General features: G+C 43.2%; 1 protein-coding gene across 1 annotated transcript; it reads left to right on the top strand.

The window, feature by feature from the left end:
- The first annotated feature begins 1,443 nt into the window (after positions 1 to 1,443).
- On the top strand, positions 1,444 to 21,464 carry LOC129826258 (dihydropyrimidinase-related protein 2-like). The gene is made up of 14 exons (XM_055886786.1): positions 1,444 to 1,858; positions 8,741 to 8,829; positions 10,447 to 10,631; positions 12,963 to 13,127; positions 13,305 to 13,366; positions 14,145 to 14,225; positions 14,522 to 14,590; positions 14,878 to 14,998; positions 15,229 to 15,385; positions 15,587 to 15,728; positions 15,978 to 16,148; positions 16,911 to 17,090; positions 17,237 to 17,426; positions 19,208 to 21,464. The coding sequence occupies exons 1-14, from the start codon at positions 1,817 to 1,819 to the stop codon at positions 19,297 to 19,299; spliced, it is 1,746 nt and encodes a 581-aa protein (XP_055742761.1). The 5' UTR covers positions 1,444 to 1,816; the 3' UTR covers positions 19,300 to 21,464.
- Positions 21,465 to 22,687: the final 1,223 nt, after the last annotated feature.

The following is a 22,687-nucleotide window of genomic DNA, read 5'->3' as shown; positions in this document are numbered from 1 at the left end:
TATGTCGCCGTTTTGTCTGTCATGTAGGCCTACACAATGTCAATTTCTCCCCTTTTACCACGTTACGGAGCAGTTTATGTTGAGGTTTAGAGGAATTATTATGTAAATAGAAAAGTACTGGATTTGGATGTGTCTGTCTTCTAAGCTTCAACATGAAATGTGACTAAATTAATGTTTACATTTCTTTGTGATTTTTTTTTGTCAAATCTGTGTGTATGCCGGAACAATGTTATGTAGGAAAGAGATCCCTCTTGGTTCATCCCATTCATGTTTCCATTGATTATTGTATACTCCATTAAAGCGACAAATACCGGTCATGGCTAGCTGGGATAGTTTATGTCAAATTGAAGTCAAAAGTAGATTTGTTTGCATTTTAGCTAACCCTAACCTTTTCCTAACCATAACCTAAGTATCCTAACCTGCTACCTGCATTATCCTAACCTGCTGCGTAAGTTCTAACCTGCTAGTAAAAGTCAACTCTGACATAAACTGTAAACCGGCACTATCTAGTCAAAACCACAAATCGTAAATCTCATCGGAAATCCATGGCAACAGAGGGGTTTGGGGATTTCAGACATTTTAATTGGCTAACCGCTAACCGTAGAAGTTCTGAGGTTGAAGTAGGTGTTATGTGTTGTGATTATTTTTTCCCACCCGATTAGACTACAAGGGTGTGATTTGTTATGATGATTTCTACCTTTTAATGGGGTAATTAGTCTAATCGGGTGTCTTTCCTGGGGTTTGAGACCAAGTTGTTTGGATTTGAAAATCCAACTGTATTGGAAGGGGGCGCTCGGGGCTGTTTGTGCTGGTCCATGTTGGTGTTTGAGTGAGAAAGACACAGAACCAATCAGTAAAAAAGCACATCCTCTTCATTATTGATGCATCGTGCCGACAACATCAAAATAGCCTTTCCAGACTGAAGTCAGGAGGACTTCGAGTTAGGTGTTAGGCAGACTAACTGGGCCTGTACAAGTGAATGGCCTCCTTGTTTCATTTTATTTGTAAGAAATAAATGAAATTGCTTTTTTTAAATTAAGGAATTAATTAAATCAACATGCACTTCACTTTGATATTGTTTAGTGAAAAATAACAGCATTTAATCCATAAGGCTTCCACACACAATATGTCTTACTAAATAAGCACAACATTGGTTTCGATCAAAGGTGGTGGTTAACTTTAAACCTGACAGTACCATGTCATAATAGTTGGTATAGGAGCATCAGTGTGTGGGCCTTTCCTCACTACATTAGTAACATAGTAACATTCATGTTGACCATGCACAACTTGATTATACAGGTTAGGGTAATTCGTAACACACAGCCCTTTTGACTTTGTTTGTCCTCTCTGAATAAAGGAAGTTGCATTGTTTCAGACAAGTCAAATCAGCATCAGTGTTACTGCTACTTCTCTCATGCTCCAGACTTGCTGGTAGCAGGTGAGCTGGAGAGCGAAGATGGGAGCAGGGTGGGGCGTTGCGCATGCACGGTGGCCATGGCCCTCATCACCAGTTATATTCTCGCTCCCTTTTGGTGACTGACTGTCTGGACGGGCTTGGCTCAGCATTGGAACGTGAGGAAAGACTGTCAGACCGTTTAGGTTCATTCAGCAAACCTCTTTGGACGTTGGAACGGATAGAGTTATTTCACGAATTTAGTCATTGGTTCTGTTGCAGGCGATAGCTGCAGACACAATTTTGTCTGGGCGTGAACTGGTCTCAACACATCTGAGCATCCATTCCTTTCATTGCTAGCGGTCTAGTTAACATAAGTGTGGTGACTACCATAATCGAGGAGGCTGACAACGCGCGGCTAAAATGTCCGGGTACCAGGGAAAGAAAAATATCCCACGCATTACAGTGAGTATTGCGTTTTAAATGCTTATACTTTTACAAAATGGTATGTAAAATCTAGACCGGCGATGCATGGCTGAACAAGCTAGCAGTGGGGATTACACAGTTAGCTTGCTAGCTACAGCCAGCATAGTCTGAGGAGGAGTGGGTCTATTTGTACAAATGCAATGTCACCACTTGCACTGCTATAATTAACAAAGGCACGGTAATTGGTCATACGAAATTGAACGCATTGTAGCTCGCTCTTGTCATTGGAATACTCATTGGGACGCGGATTTTATTGTGTGCATCCTATTTTGCAGCCATTCCATATCCTACCATGTTAGACGATTTAGCCTAGCGGCAGGTTTAGGGAAATAAATTGATGATTGGGACATTTTGTACTTCTTCCTCCTTATATTCAGATTGATTATATTCTACTTTTAATGCAGTATTGGTAATACTGTAGTTATAAACGTTGGGAATACCATCATATAAAATCAAATGTGAGGAAAATCCCAGCAACAATAGCATTTATTTTAGCTAGGCCTCATTATTTTCCAAATTGTTTGGAAATATATTAATTGAATAAATATGTATTTGTCACAACAATTCGTCCTATCAACCCTAGACAGCAAAGGGTTGATTTGCCATGATGACATTTGGGGATGGGGACAGTAATTGAAAGGGCAAAAAACATTTCTGTAAAGTAGGTCATTGGATGAAATCCATCCTTGCTTTTTGCTGTGATCGTGAAGGCCTGGCTTTTGACTATATGCTGAAATATACTGTAGATACAGGAATGACATTTAGGCATTTAATGGCTTGAATCAAATAACAAACCACACATTTGTGTGCGTTTCTCTCTAAAATATATGAATTATTGAAATAAAAGGTTCTTGATAGCTGTCCATTTTTGTTTCTGCAAGGGCAGCATGGAGGGGAACTGGGATTGAGGGGGTGTTATTTTCAGGCAGCTGTCGGATCTCCCTCACAACTGGAGGAGGCCTATCTAACCCCCTGACATCTCAGGCATTGCATACAAACGGCTCAATTCCAGCAGCCCCCAGCCTTCAGATGACAGCATGGTGTGGCTTTAAAGGGGGGCCCTGTTATTTGCATGAACTAGGCTACTCTCTCACCCCACCTAAGCAAATAGATATGTTATGGGATGCTGGTAATGTACATGGATTTGGCTGTGGGGAGGTATGCTGAGGAGTAGTTTTCTCCGCTCTGCTGAAAAGTAATTATTCTTTTTATTGTCTTTATATTTTTTATCAGGGGGTTCTGCGTGACCTGATTAGGGAGTCCTCCCACAGAGCTCAGAATGAAAGAATCACATTTGATTACGATAATTCATATTAACGAAACATGCAAGTCGAGGATGCAATGATGTGCGGTCCTTCTTACCAAATTCTGATGTGCACATTGAAGATGCTAGAGTAACGGGCCACATTGACTTTTTCTCAGCCAACAACACGAGTAACGAACAGCAAAATCACTAGCCTATGTCAATCTACTATCCCCAATAGTAGAAAAGTTTACCTATTCAATTGGTCAGCTTGTCGAGAAGGAAATAGCCTATTCCAAACAGACTTTGGGACAGTTGTGGGATGATAGATCAGAATGTTTAGCTTAAAATGTTGATAAACTATTATTTCCTCACATTATAAGAGTAGCAATGTGCACAAGGCAGTAGGCTATGGATGAATGTTTGTTCCACAATGCAATTATTGGGAAAACACAGATGTCAAAGGCACATGCAAGCGGTTTCATGTGACAGAGATGAAAATGTCCGTTAGAAATTTAGAAAGAGGGGAGTTCTAATATTTAACAACTAGCATGGGTTGCTAATATGACTAGGATTGTGCCTTTAGCTACTGGACAATGAAAAAAAGTTTAGATAAAATAATTGCCTCCGGATATGGTCTGATTCTGACTGGGCTACTTTGAAGCAAGGTCAAACATGCCTCATAATATGTAGTAAAACGTTCAGGTTTCAGACAATTAAGTGTATGTTTTCAAAATGCACACTGTCTCCAGCCCAATGCAAAGTGGTGTGTGATGCGCTGAGGAAGCCTGCCTCCCGTTGCCTAGGCATTTTCTGTTTGAGATGCTGTAGCAGCTGCTCTCGCTCTGTCTGACAGATTTTCAGCTCAAAGCCTCTGTATCTGCATTTTGTACACGTGTGATAAATAAGATACTTAACGAATATACAGTACACATGCGCCAATTTAATTCCTCTTATGCAAATTAAGCTATAGACCAATAAGCATGACCAGTCAAATGTATTTACATTGACTGGTATTTCCATCAATGAATAGGTTAAAAAGCATTATTTCGAAACACGTTTTTTTTCCTTCTCGGACAATTGGCAGACGCCAATTTCATCAACTTTTCTCTCTTTTTTATCGTCCAAAAGCCGCCTATAATCGGCTAATAGAAACCCTGTGTTTTACCTCAATTAGCCACAAAATCCCTAGTTTGAAAGCAACTGTTTTTCTGGAAGCTGTGCGGTGCCATTTTCCCTAAATTGTCCCCCACATGGGCCAGCCCCCTAGCAATTTGAGTTCAACCAATGAGCTTCAGCCCCTCGCCATTTGAGTGACAGCTAGCCAGATGAACATCATTCACACAGCAGAGACAGCAGTGACATAGTTCAGATATCTGCACATATGTGACGTAGTACGCAATTTTCAGGGACCACATTATGCTTGTGAGCGCTACTTTCAGAACTACTGGCTAAAATGTATACAAAAGTACCAGAGAGAAGGATCACATAATTCCATCAAAGTCACCAGAAGGGATCAGACAATAAATTATACTAGTGAGGAAACATTCCATAACTGCAGGGGGCAATAAATTGCCAACCTTGGCTTCATACCTATTCAAACAACACACTCTAGGTGGCAGTGTGCACCCTTTCAGTTTATTTGCCAACTCATTTATTTATTTATTTTCACTAGGCAAGTCAGTTAAGAAAAACTTCTTATTTACAATGACGGCCTAGGCACAGTGGGTTAACTGCCTTGTTCAGGGGCAGAACGACAGATTTTTAACTTGTCAGCTCAGGGATTCGATCTAGCAACCTTTCTGTTACTGGCCCAACGCTCTAACCACTAAACTACCTGCCGTCCCAAAACTCATAGAAGTAGCAGAATAAGAAAATTGACTACTTCAAAATGGAGATGGCTTTAATGGCGCTGCCCATGCTCTCACATACACCATAATGGGACAGATACAATGATGCGAAGTCTATGGCTGTAGCCTAAATAATTCCAGGAGAGTGTTTGGTACAGAATAATTTCCGTGTCACAAAGATTACCCATCCACTCATCCACAGAGCCCATCCAGCTCAGCATTTTACTGGGCTGGGCTCACTGTACACGAGGCAGGAGGATGCCTTTTTAACTGAGGATATGGATTTTAATTACCTAACTAGTCATAATGCATGTTCTAAATGCGATTCAGTGGAGTGGTTGCGTTTAATTTCCCTCTCACTTCATCACTGTGTCAAGCATTTGCACAGCATGGAGTTGCTCAGATTTTTCACAATTATACCCTGGGCCCAATTGTTAACACTATTACCATTACCATGACATAAATCAGTTATATGCTTGCCCTTGAGGCTTTCAATCTCAGGGATGTTTATTTCTCTGAATAAATAGTTTACTTCCACTGGTGCTTTTAGGTGGGACAGAGATTCATGAAGTCATTCTGTTTGTGAGGTGTTTATTTAAAGATGCTTCAGTTATCACCTGCCTCTGCAGTGGCAAGACATAGATTAAAACACAATATATCCGTGTTTTGCCTAGATCTCCTAAGACTATTAAAGATACAGGTATTACTATGGATGATGAACAGAGGACGATAAGTAAGACAAGATCACTCGTGGTTCTTCAAAGACATATAAAAGAGGATATTGGAACCAGTGGGCTTTATTCTCTGCATTCAGGCCTGTTATTAAAATTGTTCCAGTTTGAGTCCAGAAATGTAGCATAATCTGATGTCAATTGACCCACTTGACAATAGTATGTTAGATCATGATGGAAGAATGCCATTTTGGATTGCCTTTAATATTCTGAGGTTTGTCTAAAGTCTTCTCTGCGGCCATTGGTGGTTGGCTATAGGTCACTGTCTGAAGGTGGAAGTGGTCAGGTCAGGGTGCTAGCTAGGGGATACTAACATCCTACATCTTGTGTGCTGCTGTGCAGTCTGGAGAGAGCCTATGTCAGCCTCATTACAGTAGCTACCCAGCCCACACTCACCGAGGAAGGCCTGATGAGAAGTAGGCCAGCCCGAGCCTACACTAGCATGCTCTCCTTAGATGGAAATGGGATTATTTGTCCTACTCTTAAAGGTGCATTGTGCAGAATTCACTCCTCCATTTCCTTGTTGCTAAAATTGTAATATACTGAGCAAAAATATAAACGCAACATGTAAAGTGTTGGTCCCATGTTTCATGAGCTGAAATAAAAGATCCCAGAAATGTTCCATATGAACAAAATGCTTATTTCTTTCACATTTTGTGCACACATTTGTTTACATTCCTGTTAGTGAGCATTTCTCCTTTGCCAAGGTAATCCATCCACGTTACACATGTGTGGCATATCAAGAAGCTGATTAAACAGCATGATCATTGCATAGGTGCACCTTGTGCTGGGGACAAAAGGCCACTCTAAAATGTTTAGTTTTGTCACACAACACAATGCCACAAATGTCTCAAGTTTTGAGGAAGCGCGCAATTGACATGCTGACTGCAGGAATGTCCACCAGAGCTGTTGCCAGAGAATTGAATGTTCCTTTCTCTACCGTAAGCCGTCTCCAACGTCATTTTAGAGAATTTGGCTGTACTTCCAACCGGCCTCAACCACTGAACACGTGTAACAATGCCAGCCCAGGACCTCCACATCTGGCTTCTTCACCTGCAGGAGATCGTCTGAGACCAGCAACCTGGACAGCTGATGAAACTGTGGGTTTGCACAACCAAAGAATTTCTGCAAAAACTGTCAGAAACCATCCCAGGGAAGCTCATTTGCGTGCTCATCATTCTCATCAGGGTCTTGACCTGACTGCAGTTCGGCGTTGTAACCAACTTCAGTGGGCAAATACTCACCTTCAATGGCCACTGGCACTCTGGAGAAGTGTGTTCTTCACGGATGAACCCCGGTTTCAACTGTACCGGGCAGATGGCAAACAAGTGTATGGCGTCGTGTTGGCGAGCGGTTTGCTGTTCACAACCTTGACATCATAATGCCCCATGGTGGCGGTGGGGTTATGGTATGGGCAGGCATAAACTACGGACAATGAACACAATTGCATTTTATTTATTGCAATTTGAATGCACAGAGAAACCTTGACGAGATTCTAAGGCCCATTGTCATGCCATTCATCCGCCACCATTACTTCATGTTTCAGCATGATAATGCACGGCCCCATGTCTGTACACAATTCCTGTAAGCTGAAAATGTCCCAGTTCCTCCATGGCCTGCATACTCACCAGACATGTCACCCATTGAGCATGTTTGGGATGCTCTGGATCGACATGTATGACAGTGTGTTCCAGTTCCCGCCAATATTCAGCAACTTCGCACAGCCATTGAAGAGTGGGACAACATTCCACAGGCCACTATCAACAGCCTGCTCAACTTTATGCAAAGGAGATGTGTCGTGCTGCATGAGGCAAATGGTGATTACACCAGATACTGACTGGTTTTCTGATCCACACCCCTACCTTTTTTTTTTTAAGTATCTGACCAACAGATGAGTATCTGTATTCCCAGTCATGTGAAAACCATAGATTAGGGCCTGATGAATTTGTCAGTTGACTGATTTTACTTATGAACTGTTACTCAGTAAAATTGTTGCATGTTGCGTTTATATTTTTGTTTAGTGTAGTTCGCCTAATGTAGAGAATCATTGTACCATCTACACTGCTGTGAAATATATTTTCAATAACCATAAATATTGTATTTTCAGTTTGAAGCTGGTGTACAAAACCAAAAGTAAAAGATGAATTTGGTCAGGTTGCCCAAAAAGTTACGTATTGCAGCTTAAGTGCATGCTCTTGGTCTTCCATTAACCCATGCTCTAGTCTACACAGCACTTTCCTCTGCATCTCAGACTGAACTAAGCTACCCCTCTGATCTAGGATATTCTCCATGATCTGAGCTGTTTGTGATCGGGGTGGAATATCTTATGACTTAATGTATAAAGCCTGATTCTATATGAAAGATATTGCCTAGGCTAGTAAAAATGTACAATCCGAGTGCTGTCTGAGTAGATTATGGATGTGGTTGCTTTAATAAGGCTTTTCTGTTGGACATTAGCCTAATCTTTGCACTCACATAATATGGAGACACGTTATGAGTATGTGTTAACTGCATCACTGGTTTGACAGAGAAAGAAACAGCTCTGGTTGGGAATAGTTGGTTATGAAAACTTTGCAGAAAGAGATAAAGAAAGAAAGATGTGGCCATAAACCTGTGTCCTTTTGTTTGAAATTTTCCGTGTAAACAAATCAAACTTACATTTTTGAATACCGTTGTGTTAGTATGTTTTTGATTTAGCTCTGCTTATGCATTGTTGTTTGGGGTTTCTTGGCAGACAATGGCCATGTCTTGGCAAATCCCTAGTGCTGTTCTATACAGGAATGCATGCTGAGGATTCTATACTTGTGTGCAGCTTGTTCGTTAGCTACTCATGGAACAACTCTGTGCTTCTATTCAGTGTGGTTCTGTTAAAGCTCTCCTGGACGGATGGATGTGCCGGGGTTGAGTATTGGCTAGCTTACCTTTTCATGGCAAATTTGTTCAATGTGCAATATGCTTTTTAATCAATGGGTTGTGGTGCTCATTGCTATAAACACAATCAAGTCAAATGTAAATGAAATTCTGTCTCTTCCCACAGAGTGATCGTCTCCTAATCAAAGGTGGGAAGATTGTGAATGATGACCAGTCTTTCCTTGCTGACATCTATATGGAGGATGGAGTCATCAAGTAAGTCATATTAGTTAGAGTGCCATTGTCCTGCCTGCACCTTTGTTGGTTATATAAACTCAGCAAAAAAAGAAATGTCCCTTCTTCAGGACCCTGTCTTTCAAAGATAATTCGTAAAAATCCAAATAACTTCACATATCTTCATTGTAAAGGGTTTTAACACTGTTTCCCATGCTTGTTCAATGAACCATAAACAATTAATGAACATGCACCTGTGGAACGGTTGTTAAGACACTAACAGCTTACAGACAGTAGGCAATTAAGGTCACAGTTATGAAAACTTAGGACATTAAAGACGTCTTTCTACTGACTCTGAAAAACACCAAAAGAAAGATGCACAAGGGTCCCTGCTCATCTGCGTGAACGTGCCTTAGGCATGCTGCAAGAAGGCATGAGGACTGCAGATGTGGCCAGGGCAATAAATTGCAATGCCCGTACTGTGAGACGCCAAAGACAGTGCTACAGGGAGACAGGACGGACAGCTGATCGTCCTCGAAGTGGCAGACCACGTGTAACAACACCTGCACAGGATCGGTACATCCGAACATCTCACCTGCGGGACAGGTACAGGATGACAACAACAACTGCACGAGTTACACCAGGAACACACAATCCCTCCATCAGTGCTCAGACTGTCCGCAATAGGCTGAGAGAGGCTGGACTGAGGGCTTGTAGGCCTGTTGTAAGACAGGTCCTCACCAGACATCACCGGCAACAATGTCGCCTATGAGCACAAACCTACCGTCACTGGACCAGACAGGACTGGCAAAAAATGCTCTTCACTGACGAGTTGTGGTTTTGTCTCACCAGGGGTGATGGTCGGCTTTGCGTTTATTGTCGAAGGAATGAGCGTTACACTGAGGCCTGTACTCGGGAGCGGGATCGATTTGGAGGTGGAGGGTCCACCATGGTCTGGGGCGGTGTGTCACAGCGTCATCGAACTGAGCTTGTTGTAATTGCAGGCAATCTCAACACTATGCGTTACAGGGAAGACATCCTCCTCCCTCATGTGGTACCCTTCCTGCAGGCTCATCCTGACATGACCCTCCAGCATGACAATGCCACCAGCCATACTGCTCGTTCTGTGAGTTATTTCCTGCAAGACAGCAATGTCAGTGTTCTGCCATTGCCAGTGAAGAGCCCGGATCTCATTCCCATTGAGCACATCTGGGACCTGTTGGATCGGAGGGTAAGGGCTAGGGCCATTCCCCCCAGAAATGTCCAGGAACTTGCAGGTGCCTTGGTGGAAGAGTGGAGTTAACATCTCACAGCAAGAACTGGCAAATCTGGTGCAGTCCATGAGGAGGAGATGCACTGCAGTACTTAATGCAGCTGGTGGCCACACCAGATACTGCTTGTTACCTTTGACCCCCCCTTTGTTCAGGGACACATTATTCAATTTCTGTTAGTCACATGTCTGTGGAACTTGTTCAGTTTATGTCTCAGTTGTTGAATCTTGTTATGTTCATACATATATTTACACATGTTAAGTTTGCTGAAAATAAATGCAGTTGACAGTGAGACGTTTCTTTCTTTGCTGAGTTTATATGAAGAAAATCTGTATTTTTTTGTAAGACCCTTTGATAATTTCTCTCAATCCATTTCTCCTTCTCTCAGGCAAATTGGAGAGAACCTGATTGTTCCTGGTGGGGTGAAGATCATTGATGCCCATGGGCGCATGGTGATGCCCGGGGGCATAGATGTGCACACACGCTTCCAGATGCCAGACAGGGGCATGGTGTCAGCAGATGACTTCTACCAGGGCACCCGAGCTGCTCTGGCTGGGGGAACCACCATGATCAGTATGTACCAATGAAATGCTTCATCCCCACACTTGACAGAAACCCATAAACATGTGATGTCTAGGTAGATTCTGACTTACTGATACTTGGTACTGACATCCTAGATCAGGGGTCGGGAACCTATGGCTCCCGAGCCAGGTGTGGCTCTTTTGATGATTGCATCTGGCTTGCAGATTTATAAAAAAAAAAAAAAAAAAAAAAAAAAAGTGAGATTTTTTATTTATTTTATCCCCTTTTCTCCCCAATTTTCGTGGTATCCAATCGCTAGTAATTACTATCTTGTCTCATCGCTACAACTCCCGTACGGGCTCGGGAGAGACGAAGGTCGAAAGCCATGCGTCCTCCGAAGCTCAACCCAACCAAGCCGCACTGCTTCTTAACACAGCGCGCCTCCAACCCGGAAGCCAGCCGCACCAATGTGTCGGAGGAAACACCGTGCACCTGGCCCCCCTCGGTTAGCGCGCACTGCGCCCGGCCCGCCACAGGAGTCGCTGGAGCGCGATGAGACAAGGATATCCCTACCGGCCAAACCCTCCCTAACCCGGACGACGCTAAGCCAATTGTGCATCGCCCCACGGACCTCCCGGTCGCGGCCGGCTGCGACAGAGCCTGGGCGCGAACCCAGAGACTGGTGGCGCAGCTAGCACTGCGATGCAGTGCTCTAGACCACTGCGCCACCCGGGAGGCCTATTCTCACTTGTTTTAATCCATCCATCGATTTTCCACTGCTCATGTCCTGTTCAGGGCTGCAGGAGCAATTGTCCATTATTTTAATTAAATGATACTGGCCTACGTTGGCCGTTGCTAGGTAAAACGGGTAAACGGGTCCTTTTGAATCAGTCTGCTCGGTCATTAGCTCAAAGCTAACCCTTCGACAAAGAAGATGGCGAAAAGAAAAAAAGATGACGAGTATCGTACATTTCAGGACGAATGGACCGAAGAATTTGCCTTTGTGGAGAGAGCAGGTTCTGCGGTGTGTCTAATTTGCAATGACAAAATTACATCGATGAAACGGTCGAATGTAAATCGGCACTTCGACAAATTTAGAGTTTTATTATACTGACTTATACTGATTATACTGATTTAGTTGAATTCACTTTTAAAATATATTATATGGCTCTCACTGAAATAAATTTCCAAATTATTTGCTTTCATGGCTCTCTTAGTCAAAAAGGTTCCCGACCCCTGTCCAAGATGGTAAATTGCTGAAGTTGGTAACGGAATCATTTTTTCCCCTGTTTGCCGCATCTTCAATTTAAGCTTAGAAGACGGTGTGTGCCCTCAGGCCTGGAGGGAGGCAAAGGCCATTCCACTGCCAAAGAATAGCACATCACCCACTGCTGTTTGAACCATTAATCAGCCTGTTAATAGTGTTTAGCAAACCTTTGGAAAAATTGCTTTTTACCAAATACAATGTTATTTTACAGACAACAGACTTTCAGCATGCTTATAGGGAAGGGCACTCAACATGCTCGAAACTGACATAAATGACTAATGATTGGACGAAAGAAATTGATAATAATGAGATTGTGGGAGCTGTTTTGTTAGATTTCAGTGCAGCTTTTGATATCATTGATCATAACCTATTGCTGACAAAACGTAGATGTTCTGGATTTACATTCTCTGGCTTATCATGGATTGAGAGTTACCTATCTAATAGAACAGAGGGTTTTCTTTAATGGAAGCCTCTCTAACATGCTGACCAGACGACCTGCGCGTGTCCGTCCGTCATTGTGCGCATGTTGAGTTGAGGAGAGATTGATTGCATCACTATTGGTCTTTGTGCGAGGTGTTGATGGGTTAAAGGTACAGAACTGTCTGTTCAAGCAGTTTGCACACATTTCGGGCACTCATCAGTACAACACAAGACATGCAGCCAGAGGTTTCTTCACAGTACCCTGGTCCAGAACAGAGGCTGGGAAACGCACAGTATTAAATAGTCATGACTTCATGGAACTCTCTGCCACCCCGCTAACAGTAAAATAGATAAAAGAACACCTTACAGGAACAATATTTTGTACTGTATTTTTAATTGTGTTATGTATTTTATTTGTATTGTTTTGTTTCCTGTTTGGACCCCAGGAGGAGTAGCCACTGCCTTGGCAGCGGTCTAATTGGGGATCCTAATAAAATACTAAATACCAGATGTTCACGTTGTCTCATGATTTTGAATATATCTGGCCTCTGTAAAATGTGATTGTGTGTGTGTGTGTGTGTGTGTGTGTGTGTGTGTGTGTGTGTGTGTGTGTGTGTGTGTGTGTGTGTGTGTGTGTGTGTGTGTGTGTGTGTGTGTGTGTGTGTGTGTGTGTGTGTGTGTGTGTGTGTGTGTAGTTGATCATGTGGTTCCAGAACCTGGTGTGAGCCTGCTGGCAGCGTTCAACCAGTGGAGGGAATGGGCCGACAGCAAGTCCTGCTGTGACTACTCTCTGCATGTGGACATCACTAACTGGCACAAGGGCATGCAGGGGGAGATGGAGAGCCTGGTGAAGGACCACGGTACGCCGCTAACACAATTACACAACCCATTCTCCCTACATTCACTCATGTCGGGGTTGGGGCAGTTATTACTTCTACTAAGACTCTTTCTGGTTTATTTCCTTCCTGTGACTGTCCTTTCCTCTCCCTTTTCTATCCTTTTATTACTACTATTGCTCATAAGTTTTCTATCTTTAGGTGTCAACTCTTTCCTGGTCTATTTGGCTTATAAGGATGTTTTCCAACTTTCCGACTCCCAGGTACGATTTGAAGCATTTCAGATTGGTATGATTTACTGGCGACGGATGGAGGAGTCAACATTTCTGGAGGCTTGTGCCTTTTTAAAGTAATGATTGCATTGCACTTTGTGTAACTAAATTGCATGACAGAATTATATTCTGTATTACATTTCTGATAAACTCTTTGAAGGCTGAATCCTAACTATAGATTAGCAGGCGTAAAAAGTAGTTGACGTAAAATGAGAGATTTGCACGAGTGTTAAAGTTACGCCTGCGTATCTTGCTTGCTACAGTACGTCACTGCTCCAAAAATTCAGAGATTATTGAAGACCTCTTCACCTCTTCTGGAAAGTCTAGTGCTTTCTGAATGCTAGGTAAAGGATTGTCTGTCTGGGGTGAATGATCACTCCCATGTGCCTCATGTCTTTCTGTGAGAGCTTTGTTGTGGGCCAGTATTGAGTTTTCCCACTCAGCACAGGCTGGTTAGTGTTTAGGACTGACACTGGGGATGACTCTTGCAACACGTGCTGAAAGATTGCCTGAACGTTTCCTGTGGCCTATTGCAGCTGTGAAAACCTAGTTGATTGCCGTGTGAATTCAGAATTGAACAAAGTGGTCCAAGCTAAAGAGAGAAGTGGAGTAAATGAACTAATCTGTGCATTTAGCGCTCTCCTTCTGATTCTCATCCAAGACGTGTTGCTCTGATAAAGAGATCTCCAGTCATCTTGTAAATGTCCTCATTGCTAAAGCCTCTGGTTTCCTGCCCTGTGTGTGACCGGCTGCTTTCCTCCTCCTGTAGATGTACGAGGTGTTCGGTGTCATCAGAGACCTGGGTGCCATCGCTCAGGTGCACGCAGAGAACGGGGACATCATTGCCCAGGTAACAGAACCTCTAATAAACCCTAGCACCTTGTCCCAGCTTGCCTTCTCCGCTGGCCAAGTGCAGGTAGTCTAAGGGTTAGAGCGTTGCACCTGTAACTGAAAGGGCGCTGGTTCGAATACCCGAGGTGAAAAATAGGATGATATACCATTGAGCAAAGCACTCTTATCCCTAGGTTGTTCTAGGGGTGCCGTACTACTATGGCTGACCCTGTAAAACAACACATTTCACCGTTTTATTGTATGTGACAATAAATTATATATATTTTTTAAAGCTGTTGTCTGATGTGTTTGCAGGAGCAGTGCAGGATCCTGGAGCTGGGCATCACTGGCCCTGAGGGTCATGTACTGAGCCGCCCGGAGGAGGTATGACCTCTGGCCAAGTCCTGTGCTTCTATCAGCCTTCTGCTTGTATTTAATGTGTGCCTTTGTTTGCTTTACATGGACGTTAGGGAAGAGGCTGTATGATATTAACAGAATTCACTACAGATGTAAAGTAAATGAGTGAGTCAAGTGTCTGAGTGTTCTTTCCTATCCTTGCTGCTTCCAGAATGCCTAGAAGCATTAAAGCTAGTCTCTAACTCAACATGAAGGTCACTGAGTCTGGTCTGTTTGGACTGAAATCCCTCTCTCTGTGTCTGTCTGGTGTGTAGGTGGAGGCAGAGGCAGTCAACCGGTCAGTCACTGTGGCCAATCAGACCAACTGCCCCCTGTATATCACCAAGGTGATGAGCAAGAGTGCTGCTGACGTCATCGCCCTGGCCAGGAAAAAGGGTACTAGTAAAAAGGAGATAGAAGTGTGGTGATGGACTACTGCAACACGTTTTTTTGTATTGATTGCTCTCTGGTTATAGATACACTAAATGTCAAATCCCACATAAATGATTCCTCTTGTAAATCAGTCCTGCCTTGGAGACAGGGCACGAGCACTCTGAGGTGTATAGAACACTGACTCTCCTTGCCATGCTGACCTCGTGTTTTGCTGTGTTTCTGTGGTACTCTAGGCGCTGTGGTGTATGGAGAGCCCATCTCTGCCAGCCTGGGCACGGACGGCACCCACTACTGGAGTAAGAACTGGGCCAAGGCAGCTGCCTTCATCACCTCCCCACCCCTCAGCCCCGACCCCACCACCCCCGACTATCTTAACTCACTGCTCTCCTGGTAGGTACACCATTTACACAATGTACCTCTACTCAACACAGCTATGCAGTAATCATGTGTTACTTACACACATCTTCCACCAGAGGGCGGTATGTCATCCAAGCCTCCTGGAAAGTCATATCACTCAAGACAAAAAGATCAAACATAAGACCTGTCAGTAGTCTCTCTCCCTCTTCCCCTCCATCCTTTGTTCCTCTCCAGTGGTGACCTGCAGGTGACTGGTAGTGCTCATTGCACATTCCACACCTCCCAGCGTGCCGTGGGTAAAGACAACTTCACCCTCATCCCAGAGGGCACCAACGGCACTGAGGAGAGACTCTCCCTCATCTGGGACAAGTGTGTGGTGAGGCACACTACTGACTTTTCTGCCGGGTTTCCTACAATCAAACATACCCCAATCACACATGCTTCTTTTAAATGTATCCTGTTATTGTAAATAGAGACAGATATTGTGGTATTAACAATCAATCTACTTTCCCTGTTTGTGCCACAATTATTCATGTCATCAAGCGGTTGTCTCAGTTGGTGGTGAATGTTTGCAGCTGTTTTGTTAGAAAGGAAGTGACAGCGCCTTGTCTTCTGATTCCCTTAGGTGACTGGAAAAATGGATGAGAACCAGTTTGTGGCTGTGACCAGCACCAACGCAGCTAAGATCTTCAACCTGTACCCCCGTAAGGGCCGCATCGCTGTGGGCTCTGACGCCGACCTGGTCCTCTGGGACCCAGACGTCAGCAAGATCATCTCTGCAAAGAGCCACAACGTGGTAAGAGCCTGGCCAACCCACACTGTATTGACCATGTCATGGTATTTATACATGGTTTTAGTCACACATACTGTATGTAGGACTCATTTTCATATGAAACATTGAAGCTCTTTTACCAACAAAGCTTTGATACAACCTAACAAGTAAAAATCTACTCACCTGAAATGACTTGTCACAGAACACCTCATGCAGACTGTTTGGTAGCCTAGCGGTTAGAGCGTTCGGCCAGTAACTTGTCGGTTTGGGTTTGAATACCCGAGCCGACAAGGTGAAAAATCTGTTGATGTGCCCTTGAGCAATGCACTTAACCATAATTTGGTCCGGGGCGCTGTACTGCTATGTCTGACCCTGTAAAACGTCACATTTCACTGCACCTATCTGGTGTGACAAACGATTTGTATTATTATTTTTATCGCTCACTGAGTCATCACTACTCTTCATTTAGAGGAGCTAGCTGGCTACATTAGCACTAGTTTCCCATTAAGATGTCAGCTGAATGTCAGTGACTCACTGTGTAACAGTAAGTCTTTCTCTCTGGGCATCTACATTGATGTGATTGATGGCCATCACCATGCTGGCACAAGTCATTGAAAGACTAAGGCCCAGACTGAAGTTCATATGGAAAAAGGCCTCAACTTGTTTAAATGTGTTGTTGTTGTGTGCATGTGAAAGTAGTCTTGGTGTTCTCTTTCTATGTTATTTGCCCTCTTGTACTGTGTCAGTCTATTTGTCACTGTTCTCATCAGAGCTGTTCTTCTGCAGGCTGTGGACTATAATATCTTTGAGGGCATTGAGGTGCGTGGAGCTCCCCTGGTGGTGATCAGCCAGGGCAAAATCGTGTTGGAAGAGGGCGACCTCCATACCACTGAGGGATGTGGGCGCTATGTGAGCCGCAAGCCCTTCCCTGACCATGTCTACAAGCGAATAAAGGCTCGCAGCAGGGTGAGTCTATAGTGCTGTGAACTTGACACAGAATAGATTGTTGATTGTTTATGACCATTCCCACTGACAGTGATGATCGCAGAACTAGAACGGCCGAACTGATGCTGTCATCTTGTCTGTCTGTCTCTCTGTTTGTCTCCTCCAAGCTGACGGAGCTGAGGGGGGTCCCCAGGGGTCTCTATGACGGGCCGGTGTGTGAGAATGTGACACCTAAGGTAATGACTCCGGTCACCTCGGTGAAGACCTCTCCAGCCAAGCTGCAGCAGCAGCAGCAACAGCATCAGCAGGGTCCTCAGCCAGTCCGCAACCTGCACCAGTCTGGCTTCAGCCTGTCTGGTGAGTACAGCTTAAAATGTCTCTCACAGCTCTCACGTGGAACATCAGTAGGAATAGCATAATCCTAAAACATGTACAGTCATGGCCAAAAGTTTGGAGAATGACACAAATATTAATTTTCGCAAAGTTTGCTGCTTCAGTGTCTTTAGATATTTTTGTCAGATGTTACTATCGAATACTGAAGTATAATTACAACCATTTCATAAGTGTCAAAGGCTTTTATTTACAATTACATGAAGTTGATGCAAAGAGTCAATATTTGCAGTGTTGACCCTTCTTTTTCAAGACCTCTGCAATCCGCCCTGGCATGCTGTCATTTAAATTCTGGGCCACATCCTGACTGATGGCAGCCCATTCTTGAATAATCAATGCTTGGAGTTTGTGGGTTTTTGTTTGTCCACCCGCCTCTTGAGGATTGACCACAAGTTCTCAATTAAGGTCTGGGGAGTTTCCTAGCCATAGACCCAAAATATCGATGTTTTGTTCCCAAAGCCACTTAGTTATCACTTTTGCCTTATGGAAAGGTGCTCCATCATGCTGGAAAAGGCATTGTTCGTCACCAAACTGTTCCTGGATGGTTGGGAGAAGTTGCTCTCGGAGGATGTGTTGGTAGCAGTCTTTATTCATGGCTGTGTTCTTAGGCAAAATTGTGAGTGAGCCCACTCCCTTGGCTGAGAAGCAACCCCACACATGAATGGTCTCAGGATGCTTTACTGTTGGCATGATACAGGACTGATGGTAGCGCTCACCTTGTCTTTTCCAGACAAGCTTTTTTCCGGATTCCCCAAAAAATCGTAAAGGAGATTCATCAGAGAAAATGACTTCACCCCAGTCCTCAGCAGTCCAATCCCTGTGCCTTTTGCAGAATATTAGTCTGTCCCTGCTGTTTTTCCTGGAGAGAGGTGGCTTCTTTGCTGCCCTTCTTGACACCAGGCCATCCTCCAAAAGTCTTTGCATCACTGTGCGTGCAGATGCACTCACACCTGCCTGATGCCATTCCTGAGCAAGCTCTGTACTGGTGGTGCCCCGATCCCGCAGCTGAATCAACTTTAGGAGACGGTCCTGGCACTTGCTGGACTTTCTTGGGTGCCCTGAAGCCTTCTTCACAACATTTGAACCTCTCTCCTTGAAGTTCTTGATGATCCGATAAATGGTTGATTTAGGTGCAATCTTACTGGCAGCAATATCCTTGCCTGTGAAGCCCTTTTTGTGCAAAGCAAGGATGACGGCACATGTTTCCTTGCAGGTAACCATGGTTGACAGAGGAAGAACAATGATTCCAAGCACCACCCTCCTTTTGAAACTTCCAGTCTGATATTCGAACTCAATCAGCATGACAGAGTGATCTCCAGCCTTGTCCTCGTCAACACTCACACCTGTGTTAACGAGAGAATCACTGACATGATGTCAGCTGGTCCTTTTGTGGCAGGGCTGAAATGCAGTGGAAATGTTTTGGGGGGATTCAGTTCATTTGCATGGCAAAGAGGGACTTTGTAATTCATCTGATCACTCTTCATAACATTCTGGAGTATATGTAAATTGCCATCATACAAACTGAGGCAGCAGACTTTGTGAAAATTAATATTTGTGTCATTCTCAAAACTTTTGGCCACGACTGTAGGCACTCCAGTATTATCATTTGGCCTGCAATTTTACAATATATTTAATCTGTTACAAATAAACAACTTATCATGTTGTTTTTCTGTCCGGGAAATCAGAGCGATGTCTCATTCAAATCCCCTTTAAGATTAGACTTTTTTTTCTCTATCTCTCATGCCCAGGTGCACAAGTTGATGATAATATTCCTCGCCGCAACACCCAGCGCATCGCGGCGCCCCCTGGTGGGAGGTCCAACATCACCAGCCTGGGTTAAGCTCTCCTGTCAGCTGAGCTAGGGAGGAGATGAGCGGGAGAATCCACCCCAACTCCCAGAAAAACCTTCACAACCAGCAGAGGGCGCTTTATCTAATGTGATCCTTCTCCCTGACTCAACTGCACCCTGGTCAAAAACACTTAATCTTCATCCATATTTAACAGCTCTGTCACCTCATTCAAAGAAAAAAAACAAGTGATAGCACTCAATGTTTTGTTTTGTATGACCTACATGCCACCTTCATTATTTTTTTTTGTTTAAAGGAAGAGTCAAGTGAATTTAGACCGCTTGATGTTTTACAGTTTTGTGACAAATATATTTATATCCAATTTAAGTTTGGGCTTTGTTTACGTTTTAGCTTTTAATTGTACAAGAGGAACTGTGGATTGCAGTCGTGGCATTTGAAGTATCTGCTATTTAATGGGCCTTGACACGCATTGTTTCCAAGAAGTGATAAATGTCGTTATGAACTACGGAGACACTGAATTGAATCATTGTCAAAGACACGTGGCATTTTTTATTAAAATACATCTTTATTGTTTTCCTTCTATCCTATAAGTGAATGGAATGGTTTCTTGCATTTGGCATATTTTTAAGGCTTTAGAGTAGTGTTGTTTAAGTAACTGAGAGGACCTTTTAACCTCTGTCAGTTTGCAGTATTTGAATGACTTTAAACAGCTGTGAGTTCTTGGTATTATCCTCCCAGTCTTTCTGGTCAGCATTACCACAGAAGTTTCAGCTGAACAAATTCACTTTAATCTTCCTTTCTCTCATTGCTGCACTTTTTGTATTGTTGTAATATTTTTGTTGTTAATATTCTACATTTTCAATCGTGTCTAGAGCTAAAACACTACTGTAATCTCTGAAATATTGACTATTAGATCTTAGCTTGTTTGCTGATGGAATGCACAGAAGTCAAAGGTGAGAGTATTGTAGGGTTAAACGATTCATCTCCTCACTGAGAACACCTTTGACACAAAGCATGCACAATATGACAGCAGGGAGAACCTTCGGCAAAAAAAACAGACGAGAGATATTTTGCCTCTTATTTCATCCCTTTTCTTCTCTTCTCTAGCTGTCCAAAGTTAAAGCTCGCCAAAACACCAGGCTTCCTATAATCACACTGCTGTTTATTTCTAATGACACTGACAGCCATGCTGGATAGAAGGTTGCCCTTAACAACCTCTCTGGTGCTATTTGATCAATGCTGTGTATGTGCAGATGGTGGTGCCTACTTTTTCCACTCAACCACACAAATTCAAGCTTTGTGAAAACCACTTTACGGGGGAAGCGGGGTTAGCTCTTAACATTCCTCTATCATGGTCTCATACGTCACAGGTCTTCATTTTCTATCTGCTAAAGTGCAAAAGGTGAATCTGTGAAAATGTTGATTTGTATTAGATGTTTGTTTTAGTTATTCTTCAGAATGTTTGTTCAATATCACTTGCCTGCCTATTCTATAAAGTATTGATTGATTGCACACTATATGAACCATGTATTTATGAAAAATATATCTTAAGCACTGTCAGTGACAAAGCTAGTACAAGTGGTGCTTTGAGATCCAGTGAAAAAAGCTATGATAATGAAATCCATTATTTACAGTGTGCCGATTATGTGGTTTGACTCCTGTCCTTATTGTTGGAGACATTAGAATAGCATCTCCTTGTAGCTCTGTGAGTGTTGACGATGGGAGCCACTTTTAACAGGTGCTCCATCATCACTCTCTTTACCCTCTTACCTATTCACATTAGACCCCACTGTTAGTGCCACTCATCAGGGTATGGACAATGTTAGTTAACCACTCACTAAGCACTCACTGTGTGAAAGGTACAGTAGGGACCTTTTACAGTAGGCTCCTTATTCATCTGATCAATTTTCTGTATAGCATTGTATTCTTTCCTCCTTGCCTTGTTTAGGTATAGGTCATTATGCCAAGCTTGTATGTGATGTAAGTGAATTGCAGATGGAGAGGTTTCCTATAGTGTTTGTTTTTATTTCTGAAGTTTAGCACTGTCATTGCCCTCCCTCCCCTGCCATCTAGTGATAAACTGTTGACCATGTATGTTTTGTAGGCTACTGGGATTTTGGGGTACTTATTCCTTGACGGCATTGAATCCCATCGGTGTTGATGTAAATGGTTTTAAACATTAAAAAATTCAACAAAATTCTGTGTCTCTAACAGTTATTGTGCTAGCAGATACCGGTTTAGTTTCGGTCATAAAATAGAGGCGCAACTTTAGTTTTAGAATTGGGGGGGGGGGACATACACATATATATCAGTCAAAAGTTTGGACACACCTACTCATTCCAAGGTTTTTCTTTATTTTTACTATTATCTACATTGTAGAATAATAATGAAGACATCAAACTATGAAATAACACATGGAATCATAACCAAAAAACTGTTAAACAAATCAAGATATATTTTAGATTCTTCAAAGTAGCCACCCTTTGCCTTGATGACAGCTTTGCACACTTGGCATTCTCTCAACCAGCTTCATGAGGTAGTCACCTGGAATGAATTTCAATGAACAGGTTTGCCTTGTTAATGAGTTTGAGCCAATCAGTTGTGTTGTGACAAAGTAGGGGTGGTATACAGAAGACATCCCTAAGTCCATATTGTGGAAAGAACAGCTTAAATAAGTAGAGAAATGACAGTCCATCATTACTTTAAAACATGAAGGTCAGTCAATCCAGAAAATTTCACGAGCTTTGAAAGTTTCTTCAAGTGCAGTCGCAAAAACCATCAAGCGCTATGATAAGACTGGCTCTCATGAGGACCGCCACAGGAAAGGAAGACCCATAGTTACTTCTGCTGCAGAGGATAAGTTCATTAGAGTTAACTGCACCTCAGATTGCAGCCCAAATAAATGCTTCACAGAGTTCATTTAACAAACATGATCTCAACATCAACTGTTCAGAGCAGACTGCGTGAATCAGGCCTCCATGGTCAAATTGCTGCAAAGAAACCACTACTAAAGGACACTAATAAGAAGAAGAGACTTGCTTGGGCCAAGAAACACGAGCAATGGACATTAGACCGGTGGAAATCTGTCCTTTGGTCTGATGAGTCAAAGTTTGAGAATTTTTGTTCTAACCGCTGTGTCTTTGTGAGACGCAGAGTAGGTGAACGGATGATCTCCGCATGTGTGGTTCCCCCTGTGAAGCATGGAGGAGGAGGTGTGATGGTGTGGGGGTGCTTTGCCAGTGACACTGATTTATTTAGAATTCAAGGTACACTTAATCAGCATGGCTACCACAGCATTCTGCAGCGATACGCCATCCCATGTGGTTTGCGCTTAGTGGGACTATCATTTGTTTTTCAACAGGATAATGACCCAAAATACACCTCCAGGCTATGTAAGGGCTATTTGACCAATAAGGAGAG

This window comes from Salvelinus fontinalis, chromosome 28 (assembly GCF_029448725.1).
Source record: "Salvelinus fontinalis isolate EN_2023a chromosome 28, ASM2944872v1, whole genome shotgun sequence".
In the NCBI taxonomy this organism is placed as follows: Eukaryota; Metazoa; Chordata; class Actinopteri; order Salmoniformes; family Salmonidae; genus Salvelinus; species Salvelinus fontinalis.
This window is presented reverse-complemented; position numbering and strand designations above follow the sequence as displayed.